Genomic DNA, 20,187 nt, shown 5'->3' with positions numbered 1-20,187 from the left:
CGCAGAAATCAGCAGATTTATAGCTTGTCATTTAGCCTATGTATTTACTTAATACCGAATCGATGACATGATAATCGTAACTGAACTTTGAGACCAATGTAGGTTCTCACCCCTTGTTAAAAATGTATTATTTTTAATGTCATATATTACGTTTTTAGTTATGACTCTCCTAAAATCCTTTTGCATAAATCCACAGATTTATTTATTTTTTTTGCTAAATTCTCAGCAGAAATAGCGAAAAATGTCCGCAGCCCGTAAATTATTAATGTTTATTATTTTATAACCTCCACAAACAGCTGTGTACATGAAAACAGGGATCTATTTTGGGTGTATAAAAAATTTGGGCGTACACTAACGATTCACTGTTACTAAAATCACAGATTTTCCACGTTTCGTGGTAAACATACATAAATGAATTGTGCATTACGTCGCCTTGAAGATGCTTGATGCTCAAAAAGACCTACATTACTATTTAGTGCACTTTAATGTAAGATTACCCATGCCATGCTCCTTTTTTATTATAGTTTATCAATTGAAGAGTTCAGATGCAAAATCCTCTATATCCATCCAACCTCTTTTCTTGTAAATGAGCATTTTCTATCAGGTTTCTCTGATTAGGTTCAGAAGTTTTATTTTATATGTAATGGAAAGGTTATTAGCTAGTACATAAATACCTTTTCTTTTTCAAAAATCTCCCTTTAGACAATTCTTTGTTTACTAGGTAGATTTTCTTTTGCATCAAAACCAGCTAAATCCACTTCTGCTTTTTTTGCAAAAACCTCTAAATCCACATATTGGGACAAGACAGTGTAATTAGTTGAAAAATCATTAAATATGCAGTTTTATATAGTTGTATAGTTTATATATTATATTTATATTTTATACAATAGCTTACATTAGGGGGCGACGCAGTGGGTAGCACGTTCGCCTCACAGCAAGAAGGTCGCTGGTTCGATCCTCGGCTCAGTTGGCGTTTCTGTGTGGAGTTTGCATGTTCTCCCTGCGTTCGCGTGGGTTTCCTCCGGGTACTCCGGTTTCCCCACAGTCCAAAGACATGCGGTACAGGTAAATTGGGTAGGCTAAATTGTCCGTAGTGTATGAGTGTGTGTGTGTGTGTGTGTGTGTATGTGTGGATGTTTTCCAGAGATGGGTTGCGGCTGGAAGGGCATCCGCTGCGTAAAAACTTGCTGGATAAGTTGGCGGTTCATTCCCAGATTAATAAAGGGACTAAGCCGACAAGAAAATGAATGAATGAATGAATGAATGAGCTTACATTAGCAAATAAAACACAAGGTAGGCCTACTGGGCAAAATAGTATGTCTCTCAGACAATTTCTCATCCTCCTTCTCAAGGTCTTGGTGTCTTTTCCGTCACTTGTTTACCTTCATAGCATCCATGTGGGATAAAAGAACAAGATCTTAACTTCGTCTTTCATGAAATGGAGTTGCTGTTAAATGTATTTTTAATTGGACTCATTCAAAGTAGCGTTACTGTGCAAAGACACGTTTTGAATGCATGCCACACTTCTGACTGTACATTGTGTTTTTTTTCTTAGAATGCTTAAAGTTTTGAGGCAAGGGACGTTTTGATTTGCTATTCAGTGTCAGTCGGACAGGTTTATCCATATTTTAAAATCTACTTGTAAAACAGTCTCCCCGAAAAAGCCAGCATATCAGCGCGCTGCTACATTAAAAAACATGATTCGATTTGCGCCTTCTGATTGGTTAAAAGGACATAGTGGCTTTTGCTGTCAAAGCCAAGTGGCGTTTAGAGGCAAACAAACTGTTATTTCTGAACAGGCTGACTCTGGGATTTAGATGATTAAAAATAATTTTTTAATATATTTGTTGTACTACGTGCCTAAAGCATTCACTCAATGTCATTAGCTCATTTTGGCGGAAGTGGAGTTTAGCAGGTTTTGCAGCTTAACTCTTCAATTTAAAATATGCCAAAAATTGTAATGTTTAAATTTCCTTTGTTTAACTGCCTTTTGTTTTTTCCTGCTATATTTTCGAGTTTTTCTTAGTTGGGTAAACTTAGAGAGCAGTGAATAGGAAAGTGCCACAAATAATTTTTTTCTATTCCTAATTGCTCAAATAATAAAAGAAATACTCTACAATAGTCATCACGATTTTCAAAAAAGCAGCAGCCGGAGGAGTACAAAGTCATATTTACTGTCCCACCCATATACTACACTGCATTACAAACACCTCACATAAGTGGTAGTTACAGCAGCAGTAGGTCATTGTCTCTGAATTTTTTGTTTTGTTTTTTGAGACTACCTAAGGAAAGTCTTTTCGCTTATCCGAGTTTTAGGAACAACAAATAATAACTTGACTTCTAGTTGATCATTTGGTATCAGAAGAATATAAAGTCATGCTGTAGTGGAAAAAGAATTAATATTGTGTATGGCTCCCGTGAGCTTGGAGGACTGCATCCATACATCTCTGCAATGACTCAATATTAATAAAGTCATCTGGAATGGTTCTTGCAGGACTCGCAGAGATCATCAAGATTCTTTGGGTTCATCTTCAATGCCTCCTCCTTTATCTTACCCCAGACTTGCTCAATAATGTTAATGTCTGGTGACTGAGCTGGCCAATCCTGGAGCACCTTGACCTTCTTTGCTTTCAGGAACTTTGTGGAGGCTGAAGTATGAGAAGGAGCGCTATCCTGCTGGAAAATCTGCCCTCTCCTGTGGTTTGTAATGTAATGGGCAGCACAAATGTCTTTATACCTCAGGCTGTTGACGTTGCCATTCACTCTGCAGATCTCTCACAAGCCCAAATACTGAATGTAACCCCAAACCAAGATTTTTGCTTCACCAAACTTGAATGATTTCTGTGAGAACCTTGGGTTCATGCAGGTTCCAATAGGTCTTCTGCAGTATTTGTGATGATTGAGATGCAGTTCAACAGATGATTCATAGGAAAAAGCTACCTTCTGCCACTTTTGCAAATGATCGACTAGAAGTCATTATTTGTTGCTCTTAAAACTAAAATTGACGACAAGACTTTCGTCAGGTAGAGTATAAACAACAAATTCTGTTATATTAATTTAATCCTTAAATATGCTTTGTGGCTTATTTTATTTGGTGGTAGAAGGGCCAAAATGAGTCTTTTGGTGGCAAAGGTTGCCGACCCCTGATCTCAAACTAAACATTACGACTCTAAATCCAATTTTTTTTGTTTTTCAGAACCATTCGGCGTCCATGACTGAAGTCACATGACTAAGGGGGCAACACCGGGTCACTTTCGCGTCACCTCAACACTTCTAGGCACAAAAAGTTTTTTTGTACTGTGGCATACTGTAAAAAAAAGAGAGAAAACATGACAGTATTATGTTGTAACTAGTTGTACCTAGAAGCAGCTGTTTTGTACATTTTGTATAAGAGAGTCCTGTAGCTTTCCCTCATAATGTCAACACACTGCTCAATTCATGTCCAGATTTCTGCCTTCTTTGTCATGTTTTACATCACAAAGTAAATATATACAGTCTATATATATAATGTAATTCAAATATCGATGTGTCGTTATGTGGTATTTGTACAAAGAATGATTTTATTTACGCTATTTGTTTTCTTGTACATTTCTGAACAAAGATCATTTTGTATTCTTTTTGTTATCTGTATAAAGCATTTTGATCGACTTTTGCCTGCTGATTTTCCAGGAATGTTTTTGGTATACCTATTTTTTTGGTGTAAGATTGTAAAGAAAACTTGTTGAATTGTTACACGTCGTTGACTCGGATTCTCCTCTGGCATCTTCGAATGGCCATGTACTCAGCATGAAATACACAACACTGTTTGAATAACCTGTTATTTCCGACTTGTGTTTTGTTTTTCTTTAAAGTTTGCATTTCGTTTGAAATGCTAAATATATTTTCTTGAGTAGTCTGTCTAATAAATAGTCTGTAGCTGAGTCCGATAACTTGAGTGGCTTTCTCTTTTTTTCATCTTTAAATCCGTCATGCACTATTTCATTCTTTGGGAACTGCTTGGATTGTTGGAAGATGGGTGTTGGGATCAGAATAATGCAAGATTGACAAATGGACGAAAGCAGAGCAAAAACAAGACACCTACTGTTAGCAAAACCCCAAAATATTTGAACTCCTTTGACTGGGGTAAAGACTCTCCTCCCTCCTCCAACCTGGAGATGGCAAGCCAACCTTTTATGTTTGAGCATCATGGTCTCAAACTTAAAGAAGCTGATTCTCATCCCTGTCACATCACACTTGGCAGTAAACCATCTCAGCGCATGTTGAAGGTATTTGTCCAATGGAACCAGGACAACATCATCTGCAAATAGCAGAGATGAAATCTTGTGGTCCTTAGTTCAGACCCCCTCTGGCCCTAGGGTGCACCTAGAAATTCTGTCCATAAAAATAATGAACAAAACCAGTGACAAAGGGCAGCCCTGGCAGAGTCCAACGCACACCCTAGTGGGGGTACAGAGCTACTCCAGTGTTTTATGGCCTGGATGAAATCTGTATTCTTCCTCCTGGATCTGAGGTTCCAGGTTTTCAAGGGAGACTGAGGAGTGTGTTTCCCCTGTACCTGGAGCACACTCTCAACGGTAAAAACTCCAACACACAACATTTCTTCTACTCTGGAGTTACCCACTGTCAGAGGTGGCGGGCTGAATTGGGCAACTCCAGAATAGAAGACATGTTTAAAAATAAGAAAGTCCAGCCCTTCTCAAGAAGTTGAGATCCAACTCTAATCAGTGCCATTGAATCTCTAGCTCAAGCTGCTTAGGCTCCTTTCCTCCCAGTTAAGTGACATGCCATGTCCCAAGAGCCACCGCCAACCTAAAGGTGCAGGGAGGCAGCCCTCTTTTGCCGGCAAACACTCCAACACACAACATTTCTTCTTCTCTGGAGTGACTCGCTGTCAGAGGTGGCTGACTGGATTAGGCAACTCCAGAATAGAAGACATGCTAAAAAATAATAAAGTCCAGACCTTCTCAAGACGTTGAAATGCAACTCTAGTCAGTGCCATTCAACCTCTAGCTTCAGCCGCCTAGGCTCCTTTCCTCCCAGTGAGGTGACATTCCATGTCCCAAGAGCCACCGCCAAACTTATAGTAGCTGATTCTCATCCCTGTCACGTCACACTTGGCAGTAAACCATCTCAGTGCATGATGAAGGTATTTGTCCAATGGAACCAACAGGACAACATCGTCTGCAAATAGCAGAGATGAAATCTTGTGGTCCTTGGTTCAGACCCCTTCTGGCCCTAGGGTGCACCTAGAAATTCTGTCCATAAAAATAATGAACAGAACCAGTGACAAAGGGCAGCCCTGGCAGAGTCCAACGCACACCAGGAGCAATTTTGACATTGCCAGCATCGCTTAACAGAGCATTTCCGAACCCATACTTCTACAGCACCCCCCACAGAATGCCACAAGGGACAGAGTCAAATGCCTTTTTCCAAGTCCACAAATTATGTGGATATACTCCCATGAAACGTAGCACACCCTAGTGAGGGTACAGAGCTATTCCTGTGTTTTATGGCCTGGATGAATTCTGAATTCTTCTTCATGGGTCTGAGGTTCCAGGTTTGCAAGGGAGACTGAGGAGTGTGTTTCCCCTGTAGCTGGAGCACACCCTCCGGCCCCCCTTCTTAAAATGACAACCACCACCCCAGTTCCCAAGTTCAGAGGTACTGTCCCTGACCTTTACAAGATATTGTAATGGTTTGCCAGAATCTCTTTGGGGATGACTGATATTCTTTCTCCATGGTCTCTTCAAACTCTTCCCAGACCAGTTTCTGCTTGCACAACTGCCCAGATAACACTTGGTTGCCATCAGCTGCCTCAGGAGTCCTACAAACCTGGTGGGACTCCTCCTTCAGCTTGACAGCTTCCCTTACTTCTGGTGTTCACAACTGGGTTTGTGGCATGCCACTATGACTGGCACCACAGGCCATTTCAACCATGTAGTCGGAGAACATGGACCACTTGGCCTCAATGTCTCCCACCTCTCTTGGGGTCTGGTCAAAGTTCTTCCAGAGGTGAGAGCTGAAAATCTCTTGGACGTGTTTCAGCCAGACATTACCAGAGGAACCTCACAATATGTTTGGGCCCAACAGGTCTGTCCAGCCTCCTCCTCTGCCAGCAGATACAACTCACCACCAAGTGGTGATCAGTTGACAGCCCTGCCCCTCTCTTTACTTGAGTGTCCAAGACATATGATTGGAAATCAGATGAAACAATTACACAGTTGATCATCGACCTTTGGACCAGGGTGTTCTGGTGTCATGTGCATTGATGGACACCCTTATGGTGTTTGTTATGGGCAAACTATGACTTGCAAAGAAGTCCAACAACAGAACACCACTCTAATTCATATCAGATAGGCCATTTCTCCCAATCCCCAGGTATCACTGTTGTTGTTACCCACATGGGTGTTGAAGTCCCCAAGTAGAACAATAGAGTCAAAGCACCTTCACGCACCCCTTCCAAGGACTCTGAGAAGGCCAGCTACTCTGCACTGGTGTTTGGCCCATAAACATAATACTACAGTGAGAAACTTATCCCCAACCTGAAGGTGCAGGGAGGCAGTGCCATGCAACCTCTAGCTCAAGATGCTCAGGTTCCTTTCCTCCCAGTGAAATGACATTCCATGTCCCAAGAGCCACCGCCAACCTGAAGGTGCAGGGAGGCAGCCCTCTCTCACCGGCAATAACTCCAACACACAACATTTCTTCTACTCTGGAGTTACCTACTGTCAGAGGTGGCTGGCTGGATTGGGCAATTCCAGAATAGAAGACATGCTAAAAAATAAGAAGGTCCAGCCATCTCAAGACATTGAGATCCAACTCTAGTCAGTGCCGTTCAACCTCTAGCTCAAGCCGCTCAGGTTCCTTTTCTCCTAGTGAGGTGACATTCCATGTCCCAAGAGCCACCGCCTATATTTCACAGTGCACCGGTGCCTAGATGGCCCTATGTCATGCCGTCCGCTGAGCTGACCGGGTTCCATGGGCCAACAGGGACTGGCATATGAGCCCCAATCCCAGACCTGTTTATTGTTTTATTATTATTCTAATTAGAAGTAATAGTTGTAGTAGTATTGAAGTATTTGTCTGATTCTGGTACATAGTAAGCTGATGTGGAAAAAAACAAGAAAAACAACCATCTGCCACATTCTGTTTTTCAACCATCCGCCACATTCTGTGTTTATTATCCACACTTTAACATAAAGTGCTCTGTAATCTGAGTGACAGCATTCTGGATTTTGGCTTTTGCTTCTATGGTTGCTCTGAGCTGTCAAAACACCTGTGAAAATGCTTTTTATGGGTATGAAAAGCAGGAAAAATGTAACCTATACATTTTTTATGAAAGATGAAAGTTTCGAAGGCAGTATGCAAATGCTATTCACACAAAGGTGAGCTTAAATGTATTTATAGTGTGCCTAAATTCACAGATTCAGTTAGCAACTAACTTTTTTTTCCCTACAATGGAAGTCAGTGGGTTTCATCAACCAGCGTTGTGTTTAAATATCTTGTTTGTGTTCAACAGAAGAACTGAAAAGACATAATGGTTTTAAACCATAAAGATTTTACTTTTACTAAAATAGGATCAACACATTTGATGACATTACTCTTCTCTCTTCTCTTCTCTACTCGTCATCAGATATTCTGTCCAATCAAATTCTCTCTAGTAGTGCCCCACCCCTGCATTATAAACATGTAATAAAGCTGTTGCTGGAATCTGTTTCCGTTCACACAATTACTTCATTCTGTGTGGTGAACCACGCACTATATAGGGTGTAAACTATTCAGACAATGTAAATTTGCTTTCCATTGGGGTGATTGAAGTCTGGTTTTGTATTAGTGTCTCTATAAACAGGCCAGTCAGGACTAACAGCCTCCCACTGCAAGCTTCAAGGCCATAAACAATCGTAGTTGTCTGGGATTCTTAATAAGTGCATCCAGACAGTGCAAACGTTTTGCTGTAAGGCAGTAGATAATATACTGAAAACTCAGAAGCTTTCCTGACCTAAAAAATATGTTTTAAAAAGCAGAAGCTGAAGTGCTACAATCAAAATGCTGCATCTTGAGATTGTAAAACATGAACTAAAGGTTTCTCGCTGACACTTTGGAATAATTTTCTTCAGTTTTTAATGATTTGTTTAACATTACAACTGACTTGACAAATTAAATGTGCTGAGTTAGATACGTAAATTATAAGATTTTTATATTACTACTGGAAAATAACATGCATTTTGTAAACTTATAGAATATATATATATATATATATATATATATACACATACATACATACATACATACATATATGTATATATATCTTTATTTTTGTGGCTGTAAATAATTAGTATTACAGTTTGTCTGTCAAATACTTAAAGGAGCTTTATAAACCGTCAATAAAAAATTTATTTTGTGCTCTGTGGTTCTCTGGACTGGACCCTCGTGTTTAAATGAGAGAACTAGGGAGGAAAATCCATTTCATAGCACTACTCTTCTTCTTAAAAATTTACTATCAGGAGATACAAAGTTTTTGAAAGTTTCTTTGAAACTCTGTGTCTGAACCCTGGGAAATTACATACCTGATACCTTGTTATCTAAAAGAAAAAAATTATGAAAAAAATTAATAAAAAATTGTATGTTCAGCCATGGCCAACAGCTTTATATAGCTTCATATATATATATATATATATATATATATATATATATATATATATATATATATATATATATATATACAGTAGTAATTTCCATGTGTTGAACTCTTATTATTCAGCTATTTCTACAGTTGGTATATCCAGATTTCAGTGTTGGGCTGTAGTGTCGCTTCAAGTAGTGACGCTACTAGCTTAACTTTCTAAATTGCGTGGCCGTAGCAGCGTTACTTGTTAGTAGCTAAGCTATTTTATTAGTAAAGTAGCGATTTAGCATTAACACAAGCTACATTTACCGATTGGGGATCAATAAGTGACGACACTGACATTCACAGAGATGTGAGGCTGGTGTCTAGCCAATGAAAGTAAATCCATATGATGGTCGAGAATGATGATTTTTTTTTCCTGTTTTTCGGTGGTTGACAACAAACTTTTTGGTGCCTTACTGCCACCTCTCTCTCTGATTGATAATGTTGCCAATCAATCATTGGGCTGACAAGAAACTTGCTTGATGGTTTGATGACTGAGGGAGAGGAGTTACTGTAGTAAAGGCTAAAATGTACTATTGTCAAGCGTAACTGGTTCTTGATGTCCATTTACCAGCAGATTTAATGCTGGTAAATCTTAATTCAAGTGATTTTGAAATTCTAACTGTAACCAGAGCTACTGTAAGGTCACATCTGCTTGCTATAAAGGCTTGAAAATGAAACTTAAAAGTAATCAGATGTAATCAGTTACTTAACATTTATAAAGTAATAGAAAAGGTACACTACTTCTTACATTTGAAATAGGGTAATTAGTAATCTATTACATTTCTGAAGTAACCTCCACAACACTGAATGTAGCTAAGCTACTTTTGCCAAGTAGCTTTTAGCTTAGCCTGCTACATTTCCCAGAGGATAGCTTTTAGTGTAGTTAAGCTACATTTTAAGTAGAGTAGCTAATAGCATAGCTCACTTCATTTTTCAAAGAGCTTGCCCAACACCTCCAGATTTTCATTCTGTGACATCTTTAAATAATGTAACATTATGTACTTTTCTAAATACAGTACGTTTGATGGTGCTTTAGTCTGCATTTACTCATACTTGAGCTGTGTCTGATAACAATACAGGGCCCCCCTTATGCAGCAGCTGGTGTCTGAAACCCATTTCTAAAAGTAACAGCCCTTTTGACTAATGACAGCCCAGAGGGTACAGTACAAGGACACTTGTAGTATTTGTCATACATTCTTTGTCTGGAGAAAATACTTGCAGGCAGGCCTGAAGGATAGCAGTGAACATTCATTCTTAGGGAACTATTGAATGGGAACTCCATGCTGTGTCTGCTGACACTTTGTGGAATATATAGCCATTCTGACATTTTGCAGGGAAATTCCGCTGTACTTGCAGAATTCTTGTGTATTTGCTGTTTGAAACTGCTCCCTATCCATTATATAGTAAACTATATTGAGGGTATATATTCTTTAGGTTCTTAAATCCTGGAAATGCACACTTGTGCTTCCTTTAAAAAATAAACGAATAAATAATAGATCAAAGCCTACTGTAAACAGTGCATTGCTTCTGTGTTGTGTTGACACTAAAAATAGACCTTCTTGCATTTGCAGCAGAGGAAGAGGAATATTATATGCAATTGTTTTAGTATAGATTTAAGATATTTAAAGCAGGGGTCTCAAACTCAATTTACCTGAAGCCTGCAGGAGGCAGAGTGTGGGTGACAAAGGAAAAAAAATCAGGTTTTCCACAAGAAAGTAATTTTATTATTAATTATTCATTTCTAATATGTTTATTTTTCGTCTTATTTTGTGTTAAAAATAAAGAAAATAATGAAATTTGAGAAGATTGGAATTGAACACAAAATAAGATGAACAAAATATAACAAAAATTAAAATAAATAAGAATAATTCAATCAGGAATAAATGGTAATAATAATAATAATAATAATTAAATTTACTGTTATCCGCTGTGCTGTTGTTAAAAAAAGCAACACTGTGTTGTTGCCATTTGTTGACTACTTTTAACTTTACAAGTCATCTAGAGTTAAACAGAGAATACATGCTGGGAGCTTTTAGCATAGCCTAACATTATTTATTGAATCAAATTAAACCATTAGCATTAAAAAATAATAATAATAATAATAAGAGTTTTGATCATTTTCCTGTTTAAAGATCGACTATTCTGCAGTTACATATTAAACGAAGACTGATAGAGAATTAAAAGTTGCTAATTTTTAGGCCGACATGGTTAGTAACTATACTCTTATTCTGACATAACAACCAAGGAACTTTGCTGAAGACGAAACAAAGAATGTGCACTGAATATATATGTGGAAAGGATAATATTTCAGACTATGGAAGAATTTCCAAAAAAGACCAGTTGCAATAGCAAGCATATCGTGTTGTGCTTTACGATGCCAAATTCGAGTCAAAAATAGAAAACTTTTACCGTACACCTCACTGCTTTTAATGCCAACCGCAGACATCTTTGGCTAAAAGGGACCTGAATGGAGTGAAGACCTAATTAAAAACGCTGGACTCTGCAGTTCTCGTTTCATATCAGGTAAGTTCACGCTATGCTGAATCATACATATTACTCATTTTTGATTGCAGCAATGATTTCAGCTAAAACAGTTAAATATGGTGAATTAAACTGCGGACACTGAATGTTTTGAATGAAATGTAATAATGTATGTTCACATACCCTGCCATACAGGTGCAGTTCGCTGTCAGAATGCAGTTGTTTTGCTTGTTGATGATTACCCAGGCCTTGCATGGCTCCGTCTCTTTTCCTTGTCTTTGGCTAGGCAGGATCTCGGTTTTTAGCAATACATAGTTTTGAATCTGGTAATCATGGAGCATTATTTATTGCACATGACCACACAGAACAAAAATATTGGCATCTAAAGACTTGTAGACCTTTAACTTCTCTCTTGTAAAAGCACTTGGAGTTTCAATGAGATAGTTGTATATTTGGGGCTGGATGCTTGGCCATTTCGTCTTATCCAGTATCCATTGGGAGAGCGCTATCGCAAATGGACCTGTCAGATCAACGCCGCTCACTTTAACGTTAATTTTGCCAAATAACTGTGCTTATCACTGGGTGACAAGCCGTTATAATACGCTGAAATCATTATGTGAATAACATATATAATATATAATCAATATAACTTATTTCTAAGAAGACAACAAACTCTCTACCGCATCAGATGACATTCCCTCGCTGTAAATGCTAGCACTCCCGTTCTTTTTCCTGCAACCTCACTGTGCGCATCCCGAATGTTTACAAACCGGTTATTCATCTATACTTATTTTATTTTATTTTTTTCTTGGCACACACAAACTATTCACAGCAGTTCATAAAACCACTTTGATTTAAACCACTGGGGTCACACGGATTACTTTTACATTGTTTCTCTGAATATTGCTACGCTGGAAACTGTTGGGTGAACAGAGGTCAAAATGGGGTAAGAGATATTTTGAGTAATTGTGACCTACGAGGCTAAAACACAAAGCTCTGTGCACTCGCAGTTCGACCAAAGAAAATCCATTTTCAGGGGAACCGTCTATGAAAAGTTGTACGAGTTTTTCCAGTCTTATTGGAAAGTAAAACCTTCACACAGAAGTTGAATGCGGAATTAAGTTTGGAGTAAACAAAACTTTGCCCGCCAGCACCAAAATCATACCAGCTGTGCAGTGAGCTTGAGAATAAAAGTTGTTTGCTGCTTTAGAGATTGACTGACTCATTAACAGACCAGTGAATCAGACCAAAAGTACATCTGTGATCTAAAACTAAAGTGGTTTAATCTCAAGATACCACACAATGGCATAAATTAACGTGTTAGTTCATCCAGAAATGAAAATCCTGTAATCATGTAACCTTACTCATCCTCGTGTCGTTCCAATCTCCTAAGACCTTCGTTCATCTTAACATCACAAATTAAAGAGCCCCTATTATTGGCTTTTTTAAAATGACCTTCCATGTAGTGTGTAACACAGCTCTAAGTGAAGTGAAATATCCAGCTAAGGCTTAAATCTGAAAGTGCACAGTGTTTAAAACTATTGATCTGTAAAAGAGTTGACTCATAGAGCTTCAAATGAATCGCTTGATAATGAGTCTTTAGCCGTTTAAGTGTAAGTATATATATATATATACGTATATATATATATACACATGCATACACACACTAGAAATAACCTAACTAGACACATGACAAGGTTAAACAATTGGAACATGACACACAAACACTAGGGATCACATGACTGGAAGCAGGGCAGGAAAACAGAACAAAATACAGGAGGGGATATAACTAAATACAAAATAAAAGACAAGATGACATGAAACACCTTACCCCCCCCCCACCCCTCTTTAAGTGTGGCTTTAACCCCCATTACTCAAAGTTCCATTTGGTGGAGGGCAGGGAATAGTTCAGGGGGTTGGGATGGAGGGCTAGGAGCATGGAGCGGAGGCGATCCAGGACCGTGGAACGGAGGAAGTCCTGGGCCGTGGAGCAGAGGCGGGCCTGGGCCATGGATCAGAGGCAGGCCTGGGCTGTGGAGCAGAGGCAGGCCTGGCAACATGGGCAGTAGAGCAGGCCTTGTAGGTGGCGCTGGCAGAGCAGGCAGCGTGTGCGGCACCGGCAAAGCAAGTAGCGGGGGTGGTGGCAGCAGGGCGGACAGCGTGGGCGGCATTGGCAGGGCAGGCAGCGTGGGTGGCACCGGCTCCTGGAGCTTGAGTACTATAGTACTATATAATATATATATATATATATATATATATATATATATATATATATATATATATATATATATATATTTAGACCCTCGCCATACAAAATATAATAGAACATGTTATTATATATAGTTTATAGTTTATACTTCTAGGTATTTATTTAGTGACCCTAAGATTTCCAAGGGTCCTAAGTGGCAGCTTACCTTGCTTATTGGTTAAATCCGCCTCTGTAAGCGAGCTCTCAGATTTAATCTAAAATATCTTAACTTGTCTTCTGAATATGTCCAATGGTCTCAGAGGAACGAAATGACAGAGTGAGAATAATTAATGACATAACTTTAATTGTGTGCGAACTAATCCTTTAATAGACATATGCAAATCATGCACGTTTGGAATAACAGTCTAGATTGTAATTTTTTTTTTTTTTCTAACAATTAATTGTGCTCTAGGGAGAACTGTCTTTTCTACGAACTAATACTATTGTTTCAGAGAGTGAAACATAAGTTACTCATAAGTCATTATTATACAAAGTTGACAGAAATCTACCAAGATGTCTCCCGAGGGTTTCAGATGCAGAATGTTGAAGCATCAGGGCGCTGAGGCAGCCGTGAACTGTAGATGGGTTAGGATGGTTTAACTATGCCACAGAGGAGCCAGCTTCATCTTTAGAGGATTCAGATTCCGATAATGAACATCTGCTGAATATCATTTCTCCTCTGCTTTTGTTCTTTCTAGCACCCTACATTTTCCTGAACAAGATTTGTATGATCATACGGTACCGTGAAGTTGTTTTTGACTTTTGGTATTCTGATTTAATGTATTGCTGATTTCTGTAGAGCAAAATCTTCAGCAAACTTCAGAATTGCACATTACACAAAAGGAAATCGACTCTTTAGCCTCTTTAAAAATAATTGAGTATTAGTAATGGCTGTTTAGGCTGCATGGCTCTTCAGACCTCTTTAAAAATCAGTCTGGCAAAACTATGACAGCAGTTTCAATGTAGCGGGTGACCTCGTCATCTTTCGTGTCTGATTGCTGTTTAGCGCTCTATCGTAATACGCAGTGCATGAGTGACCGCCAAAATACCTTGGTGGCTAGAATGACCGTTTTTACTGAACTGGCGGTTGGCCTGACCGCAGTCAAAATTAGCTATTTTTGACTTCTCCGTCATCATTTGTTTCACCTTTGAAGGGATGGACTTTAATGTTGCAACAAACTATTTGTTTACTTTCTCATGCTAATCGAAATGCTTCACATGACTGTTCATTTACCATGCAAGCCCAGCCAGACCCAGTCTAAAATGATAATTAAAATTAACCCAGAATCTGTTGGATTCCTTCGGGTTCGGGTAATGATCTTCAACTCTTCATCCAAAATAAATGCAAATGTCAGTAAAGGTGAATTCAAGAGTTCACACTAAGCTGGTGATTGATTATAAAGCTTGTTTGACATGCTGTCCTGAGAGAGAGAGCCCTGAGCTCGTAAGATCCTCGAGCCTGGGGCTCCCTCCCGTTTGCAAGGTGAGAGGGGAGTTTGAGCTTAGGTAGATCTCGAGAACTGCCCTGCAGCTAATGAACAGATAGTGATTGCTCTTAAGAGATAACTTCTTACTAGGAGCATTTCTATGGTGCCTGTTTGGATTAGTCATTTAATTAAAGTTGTAAGTTTTTGAACGGTGGGAGGAAATCAGGGAACTCGGGGGAAACCCACGTGAGCACGGGGAAAACATTTAAACTCTGCACAGAAACATTGGCTGGCTTGGTAAGAACTAGAACCAGTGATGTTCTTGCTGTGAGGCAACAGTGCTAACCACTGGGCCACCGTGCCACTCATCTAGGAAAGGAGGAGTAGGGGTGGAAGGGGGAATTGTTCAAAATGAAGATGCCTGTTATATGGCACTTAGGGTATTTATTGTGGCTCAGGAGTCATCTGATTGGTTAATCGTAAATTGAATAATGCGGGACCAGTCGCAAGCAATCATAAGCACGTGATCCTCTCGAAATTAGTTTATGAATAAACTTCACTTATAGCGAGTGACACAGTGCTCTGTTTGGTGTGAAGTAACCACTGGGCCACCATGCCACTCATCTAGGAAAGGAGGAGGAGTATGGTGTGAAGCCAGCATAATGTCTAGGGCGGCAGAATAGAGAGGGCGCCGTCAGCGACACTACCCTCACCACCCGCGCCTGTCCTCAGGTCTTTACACTGGCTGCCAGTTACATTCAGAATAGATTTTAAAGTATTATTACTGGTCTATAAATCACTAAATGGCCTAGGACCTAAATACATCACAGATATGCTCACTCAATACAAACCTAACAGATCACTCAGATCTTTAGGATCATATAAACTAGAAGTTCCAAGAGTTCAGTCAAAGCAGGGTGAATCGGCTTTTAGCCACTACGCCCATCGCTGCTGGAATCAGCTTCCAGAAATGATCAGATGTGGCAAGATTAGGCACATTCAAATCAAAACTGAAAACACATCTGTTTAGCTGTGCCTTTACTGAATGAGCACTGTGCTGCGTCCGACAGATTGCACTATCATGTTTTTCTCTTCTTCTTCATTCTTTTATATCACATTTTACCTGTTTTTATGTTTTGTTTTGTTTTTATGCATTTTTATTATTTGTTTTTATTTTTATTTTACTTGTTTCTTTTATTCTTGTTTATGTAAAGCACTTTGAATTGCCATTGTGTATGAAATGTGCTATATAAATAAACTTGCCTTGCCTTGCCTTGCCTTGCCTATATCCGCGTCTATTGCAGCAGAATAGAGAGGGCGGCATTCGCGACACTACCCTCACCACCCGCGCCCTCAGTTATATCCGTGTCTATTGCAGCAGAATAGAGAGGGCGGCATTCGCGACACTACCCTCACCACCCGCGCCCTCAGTTATATCCGTGTCTATTGCAGCAGAATAGAGAGGGCGGCATTCGCGACACTACCCTCACCACCCGAGCCCTCAGTTATATCCGCGTCTATTGCAGCAGAATAGAGAGGGCGCCATCCACGGCACTACCATCACCACCTGCGCCCTCACTTATATCCGCGTCTATTGCAGCAGAATAGAAAGGGCGGCATCCGCGACACTACCCTCACCACCCGCGCCCTCAGTTATATCTGCGTCTATTGCAGCAGAATAGAGAGGGCGGCATTCGCGACACTACCCTCACCACCCGAGCCCTCAGTTATATCCGCGTCTATTGCAGCAGAATAGAGAGGGCGCCATCCACGGCACTACCATCACCACCTGCGCCCTCACTTATATCCGCGTCTATTGCAGCAGAATAGAAAGGGCGGCATCCGCGACACTACCCTCACCACCCGCGCCCTCAGTTATATCTGCGTCTATTGCAGCAGAATAGAGAGGGCGGCATCCGCGACACTACCCCCACCACCCGCGCCCTCAGTTATATCCGCGTCTATTGCAGCAGAATAGAGAGGGCGGCATCCGCGACACTACCCTCACCCCCCGCGCCCTCAGTTATATCCGCGTCTATTGCAGCAGAATAGAGAGGGCGGCATCCGCAACACTACCCTCACCACCCGCGCCCTCAGTTATATCCGCGTCTATTGCAGCAGAATAGAGAGGGCGGCATTCGCGACACTACCCTCACCACCCGCACCCTCAGTTATATCCGCTTCTATTGCAGCAGAATAGAGAGGGCGCCATCCACGGCACTACCCTCACCACCTGCGCCCTCTTCTATCCGCGTCTAGGGCGACAGAATAGAAAGGGTGGCGTCCGCGCACTACCCTTACCACCTGCGCTACAACACCCCCCCCCCCCTTTCACTTTAGGGTTGAGGGCGGTGTGACCGTCCTTTGCCTAGAGCTGCAACTCAGCTATCTCCGACACTGATCACACGCGCATGGCCGATTAATAATCTGTTCAAAGCAAAAGCAACTGGTGCTGGTTCCAACCCTGCTTCAACACACTCACCAGTAGGTTTCAAACAAGCCTGAAGGACTCAATTAGTTTGATCAGGTGTGTTTAATTAGGGTTGGAACTAAACTCTGCAAGGCTGCGGCCCTCCAGGAATTGAGTTTGACATCCCTGATCTAGTCTATTTGAAAGAGAACCGATCACAGTTGCCTTCCAGGCATGGTTGCTTCACGCAAGGAAAGGAGCGCGCACGCGTTTTAAACCGTCGTGTGCATCACATCAGCTGCTAGCGCAAGTGATCATCCTCTCATTCAGTATTCACCTGCTTTCTTTTGCTTACGCGAACACAATTATTCCTGTCAGTCGTGCTGCTTCCCGATTCTAATATCACATTTGCACGTATATTGGGTAATCCTTAAAGTCAAACCCTGCTTTTAAGAAAACTACCATTTAAAAATGATTTTCAACCAGCCAAAGTGGCTAGTGGGAGTGTCTGTCTAACCCGCCAAAGCTGAAATTTACCCGCATTTGGCAGGTTGTTGGGCGTCCCAAAATAGTTGTACATTACGGTTCACTATTTTGGTACTTCTGACAGTGAAAATGGAAACGAATGCATACTGTACTGCACTGCTCAGTGGAGATTAACCATTGATGTCTGTTAGTGTGGTGTGAATTGACCTTATTCCATCATCATCATCTCACCACTTTTCTTTTTCTTCTGGTTAATAATTTTACATTTCATTATATTTCCAGTGGACAAAGAACATATTTGATATCATCTGAAAGAAATTAAACTGACAGAAATATATCTCAAAGCCTTTTTAATCCATAGAAACATAACCACTCAAGGTCAACAGCGTGTTCAAGGTTAACACTTTCTTGTTACAACTCCAGAGAAAACTGTGTGGCTTTCTTCTTTTAAAAAAAAAATCTTCTCAGCCCTGCGTATCAATATGCAGGAAACGCTACCGTACATCACTTTGACACCTTAAATAAATGTCATTTTGACACATAAGTGTCTTCCTTTTATGCAGTTACTTGCTGTCTTTGTCACGTCGCTGCATTAAAAACAAGGTATTCCCAGAACTGAACTTCTGGGAATACAGAAATACACACTGCTTATATCCCATTTTGACTTCATATTTCCCTGTATGTCCTTTCGTTCAAGTTCAGTTCAATGAGAAATGAAACATAAAAACAAATAACAAAAAGGCTTCGAAGAAAGTGCTGAGAAAGTCCTGCTTCCCTTAGGAGCTGCAGTTGAAATAATCAACTAGAAGGTCCAAGACTTTGAACAACGCAACCCATAAAACTCCAGCCAAATCTTCCACGAGTCTAGGACTCGGTTAAAGTCTTTGTCTTCTGATACTGCTCCAGCTCTTTTTTCTTCTTCATTGCAAGCTGTAGTTGCTTTTTGATAAGCTGGATTTGCGTTTCCAGGTCTGTTAATTCCTGTACGATTGGGTTCTGGGCCAGACCCAGTAAGTCGGTTCTTCCGTTAGATGTGGCTTGTAATGGAAGCTGCCTCTTCTCCTGTGGACACAGCAGTTCTTTACAATGGCAGCATTCCAGGTCATTTTGCCCCTCTTGATTGGACAGTTTTCGTCTGTTGCAATTGGGGGTTCCCAAAGAGTTCCATGGCATCTGCTGGTTGTTTCCAACATTGCAGCTTAAGAACAAGAATGATACAATACAATGCAATATCAGTATAAAAACAGAAACTTAATATACAGTTGAAGTCAGAATTATTAGCCCCTGTTTATTTTTCCTCGAATTTCTGTTTAACAGACAGATTTTTTCAACACATTTCTGAACATAATAGTTTTAATAACTCATCTCTAATAACTGATTTATTTTATCTTTGCCATGATGACAGTAAATAATATTAGACTAGACATTCTTCAAGAAACTTCTATACAGCTTAAAGTGACATTTAAAGGCTTAACTAAGTTAATTGGGTTAACTAGGCAGGTTAGGGTAATTAGGCAAGTTATTGTATAACAATGATTTGTTCTGTAGACTATCGAAAAAAAAAAAAGCTTAAAAGGGGCTAATATTTTTGACCTTAAAATGGTTTATAAAAAAATTAAAACTGCTTTTATTCTAGCCTAAATAAAATAAAAAAAGATTTTCTCCAGAATAAAAAAAATATTATCAGACATACTGTGAAATTTTTTTTGCTCTGTTAAACCTAATTTGGGGATTATTTAAAAAAGAAAAAAATTCAAAGGGGGGCTAATAATTCTGATTTCAACTGTATATGACTCTCAATAACTCATACATCTGACTAGAGAGATGTATTGTGTTGGTTTATGGGTACCTTTTTTGGCTATAAGAACATTATTCAAAATGTTTTCAGAACGTTTCAATCTCAAGCTAATTTAATGTTCTAAAAACATTTCCCTAACATTCTCAGTAAGTTATTCAATGTTATTGTGGAAGGTTGGAATTTTGTTTGTACAGTTTGTTAGACAATGCATTAACATTATTATTATTACATTATTTTGCTTACTATAGTTATTGAAAAAGTAAATATATAATAAAATAATGTTCCTGAGACAATTTCCTATCAATGTTATTAATAATGTGGGTAATAATATATACAAATATAAATAATATAACATTATTTTCTCCTGTATTCTTTTAATAACACTGCGTTCTAACATTTACACAACATTAATGAAACATTACTGTTGGGTACACTATACCCTACCCCAATGTTAACCGACAGTGTTAAATGAAGAAAAGAAAAAAAATCTGAAACAATCATGTTTGTTTTTGAGACTTAATTGCTTTGTACAAATGTAGCTCTTCCTCTTGAGTAGCTCTTGCATTTCTTTTATGCATGCTTCACATGGTGCGTCAGTGATAATGCTTTCCATTGACTTTGAATAGAGTTGTTGAACTGAACTGTAGGTCTGTCAATTTACGTTGT

General features: G+C 39.6%; 3 protein-coding genes across 8 annotated transcripts in view; 1 reads left to right on the top strand and 2 right to left on the bottom strand.

Moving 5' to 3' along the window:
* Positions 1 to 3,929, top strand: part of plppr1 (phospholipid phosphatase related 1) — a 373,854-nt gene extending 369,925 nt beyond the window's left edge. For 2 of the 5 annotated variants that reach the window (XM_073913746.1, XM_073913745.1), the window contains one exon: positions 3,197 to 3,929. In XM_073913746.1, the coding sequence (XP_073769847.1) occupies positions 3,197 to 3,229 (33 nt within the window). In that variant the 3' untranslated portion in view covers positions 3,230 to 3,929. 5 annotated transcript variants of the gene reach the window in all.
* Positions 1 to 15,922, bottom strand: part of lyrm7 (LYR motif containing 7) — a 434,641-nt gene extending 418,719 nt beyond the window's left edge. The window contains exon 1 of the mRNA XM_073913431.1: positions 15,915 to 15,922. The gene's annotated coding sequence lies outside the window, so the exon portion shown is untranslated. The remainder of the gene's footprint in view (positions 1 to 15,914) is intronic.
* Positions 15,923 to 18,056: 2,134 nt separating this feature from the next.
* The window catches only part of grin3a (glutamate receptor, ionotropic, N-methyl-D-aspartate 3A), a 35,283-nt gene continuing 33,152 nt past the window's right edge, over positions 18,057 to 20,187 (bottom strand). For both annotated transcript variants that reach the window (XM_073914370.1, XM_073914371.1), the window contains exon 9: positions 18,057 to 18,921. In XM_073914370.1, the coding sequence (XP_073770471.1) occupies positions 18,588 to 18,921 (334 nt within the window). In that variant the 3' untranslated portion in view covers positions 18,057 to 18,587. The remainder of the gene's footprint in view (positions 18,922 to 20,187) is intronic.

The sequence above is a fragment of the Danio rerio genome, chromosome 10 (assembly GCF_049306965.1).
Source record: "Danio rerio strain Tuebingen ecotype United States chromosome 10, GRCz12tu, whole genome shotgun sequence".
Classification (NCBI taxonomy): Eukaryota; Metazoa; Chordata; class Actinopteri; order Cypriniformes; family Danionidae; genus Danio; species Danio rerio.
The sequence above is the reverse complement of the archived record's forward strand: the minus strand, read 5'-3'. Positions and strand labels throughout refer to the sequence as shown.